This window comes from Dipodomys spectabilis, unplaced genomic scaffold, assembly GCF_019054845.1.
Source record: "Dipodomys spectabilis isolate Male_0828 unplaced genomic scaffold, ASM1905484v1 ptg000003l, whole genome shotgun sequence".
Taxonomy (NCBI): domain Eukaryota; kingdom Metazoa; phylum Chordata; class Mammalia; order Rodentia; family Heteromyidae; genus Dipodomys; species Dipodomys spectabilis.
The window spans coordinates 15397923-15411750 of NW_024870680.1; the positions used below are offsets into that span (position 1 = coordinate 15397923).

Here is a 13828-nt window from a genome sequence, read left to right on the forward strand (position 1 = left end):
GAGCCTCAAGGAGTAGATCTGGTTAAATAGTTTAATATTGATCAGTGCATGATTTGTCACCTATACTGGGGAACCTCAAGGACTGGGTGGGACCCCATGTGACTATTCTCTGTGCTTAGCATGAACTAGGCATGGAAGCTAACTGTCTTCAAAGTGTCGGTGGGGGGTGGGGGTGGGGTGGGCAGCTGGAGTCTGCTGTGGGATCCTTGATGTGAGACTCTCCCAACACAGTAGTGGGAACGTAGGCAGCACAGGCTGGAGAAAAGCCGCTGTGTGGATGTGAAAAGCTTCCCAGATCGCATTTATCTCCATTGACACACAACAGAGTCCAGCTCAGCAGGCAACACAACCTTTAGTATAAGTTATAGCTTCAAATTATCTCCCAGCCCAAGGGAGCCTCCAAACAGGTTTATAACATCAGTCCCCAGATGTTCATCTCCTGGGCCAGGTATACTCCTCTGAGCTGAGTTCACTGTGGTACCCAGTCCCATCTCAGACCACTGTACAAACTCAGCCCTGACCACTTACCAGGGTCCCGTGGTTACCCTGTAAACTTTGACCCCAATCCAGCTAGCTCAGGCCCAGACTCTACTGAGTGATCTTGCTAAGTCACCTTCCTCTCTGAATCTGTTTCACCATTTCACTTCGGCTGAACTCCAGCCTAGATACGGTGGTGGGAACGGCCAGCCACCTGTGTGGGTATCAGGTAGCATTAGACCCAAGGCTTGCCTTTCTATGACTCTGATTCCCCAACTCTCACTTGAACAAGCCCTGGTCCACCTACAGCTATCTCATATAAACTAGCACAAGGCCGAGGGGCTCAGGTCCTAGAGTCGGATGTCCTTGGTAAGTTCACTCCCAGCGGGCGTGGACTCTGTCCGCCTAGAATCATCACTACTGAGTGATACTTCTTTCCTCTTAGTGTCATTTCTGCCAGACCTGTGCAAGCCCAGCCTGCGGTGAGCCCGGGGAGTAGGGGTAGGGTCTGTCGGTGGCTTGGCATCCCGGGCAAAGCGGACAAGCCTCTGCCCAGCCAGGAAGTAGAGCACAGGGTCAAGGCAACTGTTGGCACTGGCCAGGGGCCGGGTGATTTTGTAGGCCATGTTGATGGCATTGAGGGTGTGGCAACTGAGGTCAAGTGAGCGGAAGGAGTAGTAGAGGGTGCGGGTGACATGGAAAGGCAGGAAGCAGAGGGCGAAGACGGCCAGCACCAGGGCGATGGTGCGCACCGACTTGCGCTTGGCCCGTGGCAGGCCACCAGTGGTCCCATAGGCTGGCTTGAGCAGCCGGCGTGCCATGAGCACGTAACACACCAGGATGATGGCAAAGGGCACGGCGAAGAGCAGGCCCAACATGACAGAGCTGTAGGCCACAAAGTGGCTGAAAAGTTCAGGGGCTGAAGTGTCGTGGCAGGTGATGCGGGCTCCACGCACGCTGGTGGTGACAAAGTAGAGCACAGGTGCCTGGCAGGCCAGGACCAGCACCCACACAACCGCTGCCACCCGGCGGGCATAGCGGGCTCGGCCCCAGCGCAGGGAATGCAGAGGGCGCAGGACGCCCAGACACCGGTGCACACTGATACAGGTGAGGAAGAGGATGCTGCAGTAGAGGTTGGTGTAGAAGAGGAAGCGTACCAACTTGCAGAGCACTGTGCTGAAAGGCCAGTGGTCGCCCCGGGCGTAGTAATAAACCAGCAGCGGCAGGGAGGCTGCATAGAGTGAGTCCGACACAGCCAGGTGGAACATGTATGTGGTGGAGGCGTTCCAGGTCTTCAGGCGACACAAGAAGATGTAGAGCGCCACGACATTCAGACACAACCCCAGCACGCACACCACGCCATAGGACACAGGCAGCAGCACATACTTGAAGTCCTCATTGAAGCGACACCTGTAGCCCAGCTCATCCCCATCCCACGTGCTATTGCTGGTGTCATTCCAGAAATCCAGGTCTGCCTCTGCCATGGCCCTGTAGGAGAGATAGAAAGGAACCCATCAGGGTTATGGTGGGGGGGGCTCCAAGATACAGAGCAGGGAGCTAACCCTAAGAGGGACCCCAAGTGCCTAGATTTCCCTAAATTTGCCTAGGTTCAGGGTGATTTGCTATCTGATCCTGCATCTCTTTCTGGACCCAGAATGGCCAAACTGCAATTTCAGGAATTCATGTGGTATTGTGTGCACATAGCTCATGCCTGTGATCCCAGCTACTCAGAAGGCTATGACCTGAGGATTCTACTGCTAAGCCAACCAGGACAGGCATCTCCAATTAACCAACAAAAAGCCAGAAGTAGAAGGGCTGGGAAGGTGGCTCAGTGGTAGAGTGCTTGCCTTGCACGCATGAAGCCCTGGGTTCGATTCCTCAGCACCACATTAGCAGAAAAAAGCTGGAAGTGGCACTATAGCCCTCAGGGGGGGGTCTGTCCCACTGGAGAAAGGAAGATGGCATCTTCCACACTATAGGTGCACACCTGTCTTCCCCATGCTGCTGGGCTGCTCTAATTGTTGTGTTGAGTGTGGGCAGTCTCTCCTAAGAGGTGAAATCAAGAGCCCTCATCTTTTTCCCTAGTCAACATCCCACCAGTCTGCAGTTTCCTGCTGGTCACTAAGGTGGAATCTCTGACATGGTGAGGTGGGTGGGGATTTTCTGTCCCCTCAGGAATCAAGGGAACTGCTCTTTCCACCTGTTTTAAGACATCCTGGCCTCCACTCTCCAAGCCAGCTGGGAACTCCATCACTATGGCACTGGTCCAGACTGACCCTGTCGGCCCTCTCCCTTACAGGCCAGCTCACCAACCTGTGATGTCATTCCTCCTAGTCCCCATCCCCAGCTTTCTGCAGACAACCAGTCTCTGGCCCTCTTCCTTAGGCCTCTCTTCTACCTCTCCCGATCCCAGTTGCCTTTGGGACAAGGTCCATGGAGACTGCTCCACCTGACTTTGTCATTGGTTCTTCTTACCACTTAGTGCCTAGTTCTGTTGGCCCTGCCCCAGTCTGGAAGGAAATGTGAGCTGTGTGAGGCCCTTCCAAACTTCTCTGACTTTGTTTGTGCTGTGCTTTCTGTCCGGAAAGCCTTTCCAAAACCCATCCACACTCCAGGATCTTCTCAGTCTTCTTTTCCCTGGGGCTCACCTGCTCCACTAGCATCCCTCAGACCATTCCTCAGACCCCATTGGTGGGTCCCTATACATTCCAGATTTTCCCTGAAGGCTGGGTCCTATCTGAGGCCTGAACTACTATTATAGGAAATGGAGAATGAATGAATGAATGGTGGACAGAGGGCAGCCCAGTCCATTTGGGACCTTCCGTTCTAGGCAGATCCTTGGACTGTCTCTCCAACAGCTACAGGGACCCAGAAGATTCTGTCCTTGGATGGGGCCAAGGAAGTACCAGAGGGAGTTAGACTTGGGAGTTCTAGAGTCTTCTAGAGCCAGGTCAGCTGGCTCAGGCTAACCAATCAGTTTCCCATTGTAGAATTCCCCCTGCCATCCTCCCTTCCCTGTAGGGATCAGGCCAGGGCTGAGCAGCTTCTGTATAGCATCTTCATGCACACTCAACTAGAGACCACAGTGGTTAAGCTATTGGTCCAAGATCACATTGCCAAGAATTGAAAAGCTAGATTTGCAACCTAAGGCTGTCTAGCCCCAAAGTCTGAATCCACCACAGCCTAGGATAAAGGAGCAGGGCAGAGCTCCCACCTTGGATCTATGCAAGCATCTGCACACCCTCCCAGCCCATGGTCCCACCTCCCACACCTGTACCTGATCAGCACCAGCACTCACCGTCAGGATGCTCAATGCCTGCTCAGGTTCCTCATTCATGAATGCACAGTCCAGGACAGGCTGCTGGGAGCTCTGCAGGGAACAGGAAAAACAGGTTGGCTGGCCTAGGGCCGCACCCAGCCTCTAGCATTTTTCTGGGTAGGCAGCTGCCTCAGGGGGCTCCTGCAGAAACAAAGAGGTGGAGACAGAGTTGGCTCTGGGTCACGGGAAGCCAGCCAGGCCAAGCCCTCCCAAGCCTGCCTTCTTGGCTGTAACCATGGCCAACGAGGCTATGCTTGTCCTAATCAGATGATCCCCTGCACACCCTCCCCCCCCATCATGGTTAGCTCATATGCCCCAGGGATGGACTGCTCATAGCTTCCTTCCAAGGCACCCTTTTTCACAGGAGGGGGTTCTGCTTTGAGGGAGCAGTAGAAGATGTGCTCTCATCACCAGCAGGGCTGAGCCCAGATTCTATCTATTGTCTTTTCTCTCTGTTGTGGTTCTGCACTTCAGCCCCATAGCCAGAAGTGGTCAGTACCTTCATTGCCAGAATACCCAGCATGATACAGTAAACATACCTCTGCCCAGGATAGATTTCTGGTTTTTTTTTTTTTTTTGGTGGGTTGTAGGGCTTGAACTCAGGTCCTGGATGCTGTCCCTGAGCTTTTTTGCTCAAGGTTAGCATTCTATCACTTTGAGCCACAGCTCCACTTCTGGTTTTCAGGTACTTAATTGAAGATAAGAGTTTCAAGGACTTTCCTGCCTGGACTGGCTTTAAACTGTGATCCTCAGATCTCAGCCTCCTGAGTAGCTAGGATTATAGGCATAAGCTACCAGCACCCAGCCCCAGGATATATTTCTAACTAAAGTCCTTTCCTCCCCTCTCACACTGCTAGGCTTGTAACAAAGACCTGCATTTACCATATTTAAACACACACAGGCATAGGTACATGCAGACCACGGACATGCAGAGAGGCCCACAATCCCATTCAGATGTTTGTGCAATGCACATATTGACCCAGTGGAGTCACTCAGAGCCTGGAATGGCCTTTGGAAATCACTTATGCCAACCTTTATATGACAGTAGAGGAAACAGAAACCCAAGGCCTTATATTAAACTAAGGACAGAGTCAGGATTAGAGCCCAGATCTTCCTTATTCTAGCCCTAGTCTTTAATCTCATTTGAGGCCCACTCACACACCAAGTATAGATAGGGCTTTAGTGAGGGATGGTTGCCTGCTACAAGGACCCTTTAGATCCACTGAAGAAGAAAACAAATCGCAATAGTGAGTGACCTTTTCTCATCTGCCTCATTTCCCTAGGACAGAGAAGTGTAGTCCACCAAAGCTGGTACACAAATGGGAGGATGAGGAGGGGATCAGTGGCTACAGGAATAGGCTGGGATGGAGGCTGAGGAAATGCCTCTGGACCACTCTGCTTAGTGCACTTTGCCCTGTCATCGCCAGCTGACTTAAGCCTGTGGGCAGGGTGCTATCTATTTGTCTACTCTCATGACAAGATGACAGAATGTCACCTTTTCACCCCACTCCACCCAGGCACATGCCCTCAGGAGAAGCCCTGACTAACCAGCTAAGGCAGAAACACACTACTTTCTCAGGCATTCTTCCATTTCTGAGAAGGCTTCTACCACCTTTCTAGGTTTCATCCTTTTTCTTCTCCACTCCACTTGTAGTTCATCACTCACCAACTCCTGTCAGCCCAACCAAGCAAGTTTCTCAGACATGCCCCACATGCTCCCACCCTTTCTTGAGCTAGCCTTAGCACTGGACTCCTTGCCTCTGCCCTGCCCTGTGCTGCCAGTCTAGACTTCACTCTGCAGTCTCAGGGTCTTCCTAAAACCCAAACCTGATCACATTGACCTCAAAACCTTTCCATGGCTACCTCCTGCCCTCAGGCTGATATCCAAGCTCTTCTGTCTCAAACTCAAGACCCTGGCTAATCTGGTCACTGCCCTCACTAGAAATCCCACTGTCCTGTCAGGCTTATAACTGTAATCCTAGTACTCAGGAGGTTGAGATCTGAGGATGGTAGTTTGAAACCAGCCCAGGCTGGAAAGCCTCTTATCTATTGTTAAGCAGCAAAAAAAAAAAAAAAGCTGAAAGTATAGAGGCCAGCCTTGAATGAGAAAAGCTAAGGTAAGCAAGAGCTCAAGGATCTGAGTTCAAGCCCCAGGACCAGCACAAAATAAAAGAAGAAGAAGAAGGAGGAGGAGGAGGAGGAGGAAGAGGAGGAGGAAGAGGAGGAGGAGGAGGAGGAGGAGGAGGAGGAGGAGGAGGAGGAGGAGAAGGAGGAGAAGAAGAAGGAGAAGAAGGAGAAGAAGGAGAAGAAGGAGAAGGAGAAGAAGGAGAAGAAGGAGAAGGAGAAGAAGAAGGAGGAGAAGAAGGAGAAGAAGGAGAAGAAGAAGGAGAAGAAGAAGAAGAGGAGAAAGAAAAGAAGGAAGGAAGGATGGAAGGAAGGAAGGAAAGAAGGAAGGAAGGAAGAAAAAAGAAAAGAAATCCCACTGTCCTACCTCCACCCTGTCCCAGTTTTATGGTCATACCTTGCTTAGGGGCACCCTCCCCTAACACTTATGTCCTAACAAGAGTTAAGTGCTAGCCGGGCGCTGGTGGCTCATGCTTATAATCCTAGCTACTCAGGAGGCTGAGATCTGAGGATCACAGTTCAAAGCCAGCCCAGATAGGAAAGACCGTGAGACTCCTATCTCCAATAAACCACTAGAAAACCGGAAGTGGCGCTGTAGCTCAAGTGGTAGAGCGTTCGCCTTGAGCTGAAGAGCTGAGGGACAGTGCTCAGGCGCAGAATTCAAGCCCCATGACTGACAAGAAAAAAAAAAAAAAGAGTTAAGTGCTGTCTGTGCCAAGTTCTGGGTTAAGTGGCTTCATTCATTTCTTCCCACTTAATTCTGAGACTCAGTCTAAACAAGCTCTCCAGAGTCACAAAGGAAGCAAACTCAGAACTCTGGTTTGACTTCAAAAGCTGTGTTCCTGGCCACTATGCCATACCCTGCATGGCCCAGGCCCTATCCCCAGGAATCTCCCCAGCCATCCTCTTTGAGCTCTGAAGCTCTGCTGACATGGCTAGGTGTCTAAGAAGTACTTCCTTTGTGTGATGTGGCCAATGTGGTTACTGTACCCATCTCATAGTTAGAAAAATTAACATCAGAAAGGGGTAGCTCAAGATGTCACTAAAGGTTACCAGGGTGTTAAGGGCAAAGCCAAGGCTAGCAGGTAGACCATTGTCCCCTCACCTAGCTCTGCCAAGTGGTTCCAAGTAATGAGCCCAAAGCCAGAGTAGTTCCCAGGCTGGCTTTGGAATTTCCAGGGTGGTTGGACAACATTCCATCTTCTCCATTAGGGTGACTCTGGATTATGCACCTGTCTGACTGGTGGACTCTGTCCAGCCTGTCATCCTCTGGAGACCCTTGCTGTCTGCCTCTGCCAGGGGAGGGATGCTGGAGAAGAAACAACTGGACCTAGAATGACATCAAGACGGGAGAAGAGGACATTAAGTCACTGGGAGGGCCCAGATCTGCCATTCTTAGGTGTAGTCCTCAGAAAAGTATCTCAGTTCTGTACCTCAAATTTCACTCTTCCCTTTTTAGAACAGAACTTGCCCAGGGTTGCTGAGGAGAAGCCAGATGATTTAGGCTCATTTTACAGAATAGTAAGAGAAAGTCTCGGCATGTGGAAAAGGCAGGAAGGATGGAGCTGTATCAATAAGACATAGAGGCAGCAAGCCCCATAGGAATTATGGGCAGGGCTACTGGTAGCAATGTCCCAGCCAGACTGACCACATATCAAGTTTACCACACTAAAAGCCTTTGTCAGATGGAAAACATTCCTGGGACCTCAGCAGAGTGATGGCTGTCTATATTTCTTCCCTTCCCACCTTACCCTTCACAGAGATTGCCATATCTCTGGCTGTCTCTGTGGAGGGTACCTGGGGACTCTGAGGCCAGACCTTTCCCTGATCTCACAGAACTGTCAAGGGTCAGGATGTATACCCAGAAGCTATCAGTGACGATTCATGATGATCAGGCCCCAAGGAAGCCAAGGAGGCCCCTAATGGGGCCATCAGCCCTGCCCTCCAAGGTTGACTAGCATTTTGCAAGATGAGAAGGAGTCAGGTGGGTGGAGATAGAGAAGAGCGTGCAAAGACCAGAGCAAAGACAACTTGAACTGTTAATCATCTAAGGAGCTTAAAAGCAGTGGAAGGCTGAGCTGCATAGGAGGATTAAGTGCCTAGAAGTCACCTCTGCCCCTTGCAAATGCCCTCCAAGGGACTGAAAGCCAGTAGGGCCCCAGGCTTGCCTGGGATGGTTTGGGGAAACAGCTGAGGGTAACCTTAAATGTTATTGGATGATGGCTTCACTATATGAAGTCTCCCCTCCATTAGTCTCTCGTGATCTGTATGCCTCACCCCAAGACCACTTCTTAGAGGTACCCAGGATCCTGGCTATAGCAGGCATCTGAGTGGGTAGCAAGGTCAGCAAGACTTACATAGCAAGAGGAAGGATCCTTATTCACTCAAGGCTCTGACCTGGCCTCTGGCCTAGCCAAGCCAGCATAGGGTTATGAAGACAAGCTCTACCCTACCCTATCACACCAGATGCCTTCAATAAGACTCAAGAGCTAAGAACCCAGGGTGCAGGCTCCCAGTCGGAACCTGTGATTATGCTGTACAATCTGATTAATTCAGTCCTCCCAGATGAGTGTAGAGTTTGTTACTGGTCAAATGAGAGAATCACTACTCCATGCAACAGATCAAGAGGAATGAATCAAACAAGGAAACAGATGGTGCCTCCCTGGTGCAAGCAAATCCTGTATTGTTTTAATGTAGTGTCTGCATCTACCCATCCTGGCAGAAAGACACTGCATTCCAGGATCCCACGATACTTTTCAGCAGGGAGTCCTGCCCAAGTGTCCCCAGCAGAGGGGCAGAGGTCATGGCCAGGGTCTTTAGGGAGGCTCCTAGAAGAGCAAGTGTGGAGAGGACCAGGAGGACCCTCACTTGGGAGGAAAGAGGGAGGTAGGAGAATTCAAGTAGAGAACAAAATGTGTGCAAGACTGAGACTCTGCTTCCAAGTGCTTGCAGAATTCTAAAGTCACTGGTTCTCAGAGTGTCTGGTCCCAGGAGTGTGTGCTAACAGTTCTTTCAGTTCTGTTATTGAGATTCAGATCATCTTTGAGATTCTCAGAACCATCCAGGAGTCTACATTCAGAGTAACATAATTACAAGTCATATTCCCAGGAGCCAATATCTCAGCAAGCATTTGCCAATGCTCTCATGTGCCCAGTTTCAGAGGGACAGGCAAACAGAGCCTCAGATCCCACTCTGCCAAGCCCCAGTCTTGGAGGATGGGAGAGACACAGCCATAGAAAAGTCTCCCTGTGCAAATCAGCCACAGCCTAAGGAAGCCCAGGGGCATGGAACCTGGGACTGAGGTGATTAGAGAGAACATCCTAGGGATTTAATATGTGAGGCTTTTCGAGTGGACAAAGAAGTTGGAGGACATCAGAGGCAAGAGAAGCCTGTGTCAAGACTTAGTGGGTGAGGGCACAGCTTGTCTGGAAAGGCTGGGAGGTTGTGTGTGGTTGGCATACAGGTTTAGGTAGGATAGAATGTGTGGGGCCTTAGGAATTCATATGAAAGGTTCAAATGCCAGTCTGAGGAGATTGATCATTACTCTGTTTTAAGAAGAGAAAGTCAAAGCCAGGTGCTGGTGGTTCATACCTGTAATCCTAGCTATTCAGGAGGCTGAGAACTGAGAGTTGTAGTAGGTAGCCAGCTAGGGCAGGAAAGTCAGTGAGATCCTCATCTCCAATTAACCATCAGAAAACAAGATATGAAGCTGTGGCTCAAGGTGGTAGAGCACAGGCCCTGAGTTAAAGTCCCATGACAGATTGGTGTAGGGTACAAATATTTCCCTTTTAAGAAACAGTCTTAACCCCTGTTTTCACTATATTTGATATCAGTATAATTTGGGGAGGGGAAGGGAAAAAAGCAAAATGTTTAAATAGTGATACAGGTTGACCCATTGTAACAATGAGATGTATAAGACACTATGTTGAAAAATGAACTTTATAATTTAGGTGAGGGCAGGGAGTGTAGTGTGGAGGTGGGAGGAAAGGGATGGTAGGGGAAAAACAAAGGAGGAGGCAACAATGCTTGATAAGAAATATACTGATTACCTTGCTCATGTAACTGTAATCTCTTGTACAGTATTTTCACAATAAAAAACTTATTTAAAAAAAAAAAAAAAAAAAGTCATAGACAGAGCCAGAGTTGACCTTTACAAAAGTTGTAACTAGGAAGTCTGAAGAGACTAAATATACAAAGAGCTGGTCCCTTGGTCCTGCATTCCCCATAAGATGGGGAAAACATTCTTCCTGCCTGCTCAGCTATGGCAAGAGTCCTCCTCCTACAAACTGGGCTGAGAGTCTGGACACTTACCAGGAAGCTACATCAATATAAGCCTGGTGCCCAGGCCATTCCCTTGGGAAGATACTGTAACAGTGATGGGGTACCAGGATACAGAATCACGAGAAGCTGCTCAGCAGGATCCAGAATATCCACCTTCCTGCTTCTTATCCCAGGCCAAGAATGACCCAGGCCTGGGAGACTGGCGGATAGAACAGTGGAGGGACTCCCCACCTTAAAACTCCCTATGGCTCTTCATGGAACAAAGCCCCTCTCCTCTGTATTTTACCTGTTCATTCATTTCTCAAATGCTCCCTGGCATCTCCTCTGTGCCCCATCTGTGTTGGGTGATAGGGACAGAATCAAAGAACCAAGATGGCCTGGCCTCATCCTACAAGTGGTTTTTTTCTAGGATGGGTACAGAAGCCAAGGAGGGTCACACGGGCAGCTTTTCCATAGTTTGGAGAGGCCAGGCCTGGGGACCCAAAGGTAGACTAAGAGGAAGGTGTGAGCCAAAGAGTGCACCTAACAGGCCTATAGAAAGCAGTTAGGGGAGATGTCACAAGGGCACTTCCTCCCCTCTCCGAATCACAGACATAAGATGTGGTCCTAGGGCAGGATTCAAATTCCCTTCAGCATGGAAGCCAGAGGCTAGCCTCACACTGATAGTCTCTCTATCTTAGAGAGGGAGGACGAAGCTAGGACAAGCAGGCAGAAGTCCCAGGTTTCACCTTGACTTTGTGACCTTGGGCAAGATGCTCTCTAAGCATCACTAAGCATCTCTCATCTGCAAAATGCAGATGATAATTCCTTTCTCACAGGAATCATGAGAAGATAAAATGAGAGATTTTTGTGATTTTTTTTATAGCAATCTATCTCCAGAGGAGAGGATGGGGAGAAGGCGGCTTTGGATAATTAAATTCCAATAACCAGCACAATCCCTTGTTATGGCACCTGTGTCCTATTAGTGTCTTCAAAAGGTCATTAAGTCTTTGAGTATCACATTCCTCCTCTCAGCATCGCACTGAACTTACAAAGTCCTTCCCTGGACTGGGGTGCAGGGTGGGGGTGGGAATGGAGGAGAAGGAACAGCTTAGTGGCAGAGCACATGCTTAGCATGCACTAGGCCTGAAGTGCAATCCCCAATGTGTGTGCGCGCACACACACACACACACACACACACACACACACACACACACACACACACACCATTCCTAGCCTATGTCTTAAGAATCCTCACAGCAACCTTGCATTCAAAGAAGCAAGGATCACCATTTTCAACTTATAGATGGCAAAATGGCCTGACAGGAGGTTTTAGCCACCACAGCAAAGCTCTCATGAGGTCATCATGAAGCCTTGATCTAGATAGAAGCCTCAGATCTCTGTGCATGCTGAGCTGGTGAAGGAAAGATCTGGAGAGGTCATAACTATGCTCAGTAGCCATTTCTAAGGGTTGCCCCCTGTGCCTTCTGAACTTCTAATCCATAGCCCAAGACAGGCAGGGAGGAGAGACGAAAGAGTGACAGGCTTTCTCAGTCAGGTCTTTCCATGCACAAACATTCTCTCACACAGGCCTCCTTTTAAAAAGAACCTTCTTCCCACTCCCACCCACAGATAAATGAGACTTCCCTGGGGCCCCAACCTGCTCCTCAAAAGCTTATCATTATTGCAGCCTAGGTCCAAAACAAGGCTGTGGACTCAGGAAAGCTGTGGATGTCACACTGACAGGAATAACAACTTGGGCCTAGCTCCTGCGGGGAGGTGGAGTGGAGGGGGGAGAGACCCCCCCCCCCAACCCCATCACTGTAATCCTAGAAGCCGGTGGACACTGTTCTCTCTAGACTGGCTCTTCCTACAGTAAATTAAATTACAGAAATTAAATTCTTAGCTGTCCTTCCCGGCCTCTGCCCGGATCTCCTCCCAACTCCCTGCAGCCGCCTCCTTTCCCAGTCTCACAGACACCTAGGACCTGGGGCCACCCAGAGTGACCCTAGGGGGAGGACACACGCACCACAGGTCTAGGGGTCGGGGTGGGGAGGGGGTCCTCGGATCTCTGGCCGCCGCCCCCAGGCCTCAGGGGCGCCCACACCAGAGCACAACAGACAAGTTTCCCAAGTTCAGCTCCCCGCCCCGTGGGCGCCCGGGTACATTCAACCAACACACACCGCCGGGCCACCAGGCAGAGATCGCCGCTCCAGCTCTGGCTCCAGCTCTGGCCCAAAGTTCAATCACCTACCTGCCGCTCGTTCCCACTGTCCAGGTATGCGCTACAGCCCGGCTCCGAGTCCTGCTCCAGGGGGACAGCCTCACGCACCCCTCTTTCTCCTTGCCCGGCCCCCAGTGTGCACCCTCGTCCCGAGGCCTCGCCCCGTCCCCTCCAGGCGCCCAGATCCTCGCCTCCGCGCTCAGCTAGCCGGGGCCGGGTGCCGGGGCCTTAGTTCCCGGGTGTTGGTGCCGTCTCCCCATCGCGGGGCCGGACTGTGCCCACATGCCCGGGAGCGCGCGGCTCCGCCCCGCCCCGCCCCTCTCCCCACCCCACAGCCCCGGGGCCGGAGGGGGCGGGGCGGGCACCGGACCGACGCGGGAACCGCCCCCGCCCGCCCGGACCGTTCCCTCGTTACCCTGCCACCCGCTTGGGGGACACCGCCCAACCGTACGGGGCAGCGGGGTCAACGCGTCCGCGATGGGTGCCGCGCAGGGCAGGGGTGGGGAGGGGTTAGCGATGCTGTGCAGCCTGACCCGATCCAGGCCGCCCGCCACCCGCCTCGCTCTCCCAGGCAGGAACCTGTGAGGAGAAGTGTCCTGGGATGCCGAAGTTCCCCCCACCCCCGGCCAAGGTTTGCTGGGTGCTTGAGGTCACTCCTGTCGCTGCCCACCGTAGGACCTGAGCACAAACCCACCACCCCCACCCCGCCCCACCCCAGCCCGGCTCGCGTGGGAGAGACTCGCTCAGATCTGGTTAGGGCTCTGCTGGGAAAACCCCAAAAGCCAGGAGGACACTGAGGGGCCTGCCAGCTCCCGGCGAAGTCAAAGAAGCCTTCCCTCCCCAACTCCCGCTCTCTCCCCGATCCATTTCCCCTTCCTCGGTCTCACCAGTCCAGTCCCCCTGGACTGTTTAGTCACTCATCTCTGCCCTCCTCTGATAGCCTTCTGTCCTCCTGGATCCTGTTTCTGTCCCTGTCCCGGTTTGTGAGCTCAGGGGGTCAAGGATTTGCGTGTGCCTTCTTCCTACTGCTATACCAGATGTCTGGGAAGTGCCCGTCCTTGAACTTGCGCGTGGATGGATGGGTAGATGAGTGCTTCCCTCGCTTCCCCAATCCATCTCTTATCTGTGAGTGTAAGTTCTGGTCTTCAGTGCTGATTCAGAGACACCTTGTCCCAGTGCCAGTCCCTTTTAGGGCCAGTCACCTCCCACTGTCTGACACTGGCTCTTTGAACTCAGAGCAAGCCTCTTCCTATGGCCAAGGCACTTGCCCCAGACCCTGGAGCCTTGGGCTCTGCTAGGCTCCACATCAGCCAATGGGGCCTGGCTGCCAACCCTAGGAGGAGCCTAGGACGGGTACTGGCTGCTGCTCCACCAGAAGTAAGGTCAGAGTGACATACAGCCACCTCCACATCCCCCCTGGGCCC

At 51.9% G+C, this 13828-nt stretch overlaps 1 protein-coding gene across 4 annotated transcripts; it reads right to left on the reverse strand.

Moving 5' to 3' along the window:
• Window positions 1–333: 333 nt before the first annotated feature.
• On the reverse strand, window positions 334–12695 carry P2ry2 (purinergic receptor P2Y2). 4 transcript variants are annotated; one of them, XM_042690284.1, is made up of 4 exons: window positions 12435–12695; window positions 7026–7250; window positions 3776–3847; window positions 334–1965 (listed from the first exon to the last, which is right to left on the reverse strand). In XM_042690284.1, the coding sequence occupies exon 4, from the start codon at window positions 1959–1961 to the stop codon at window positions 828–830; it is 1134 nt and encodes a 377-aa protein (XP_042546218.1). In that variant the 5' UTR covers window positions 1962–1965; window positions 3776–3847; window positions 7026–7250; window positions 12435–12695; the 3' UTR covers window positions 334–827. The 4 variants fall into 4 exon arrangements, with proteins under 4 accessions (XP_042546218.1, XP_042546212.1, XP_042546229.1 ...); XM_042690278.1 differs by having other exon boundaries at window positions 3776–3937; XM_042690295.1 differs by lacking the exon at window positions 7026–7250.
• Between the last annotated feature and the right edge of the window lie 1133 nt (window positions 12696–13828).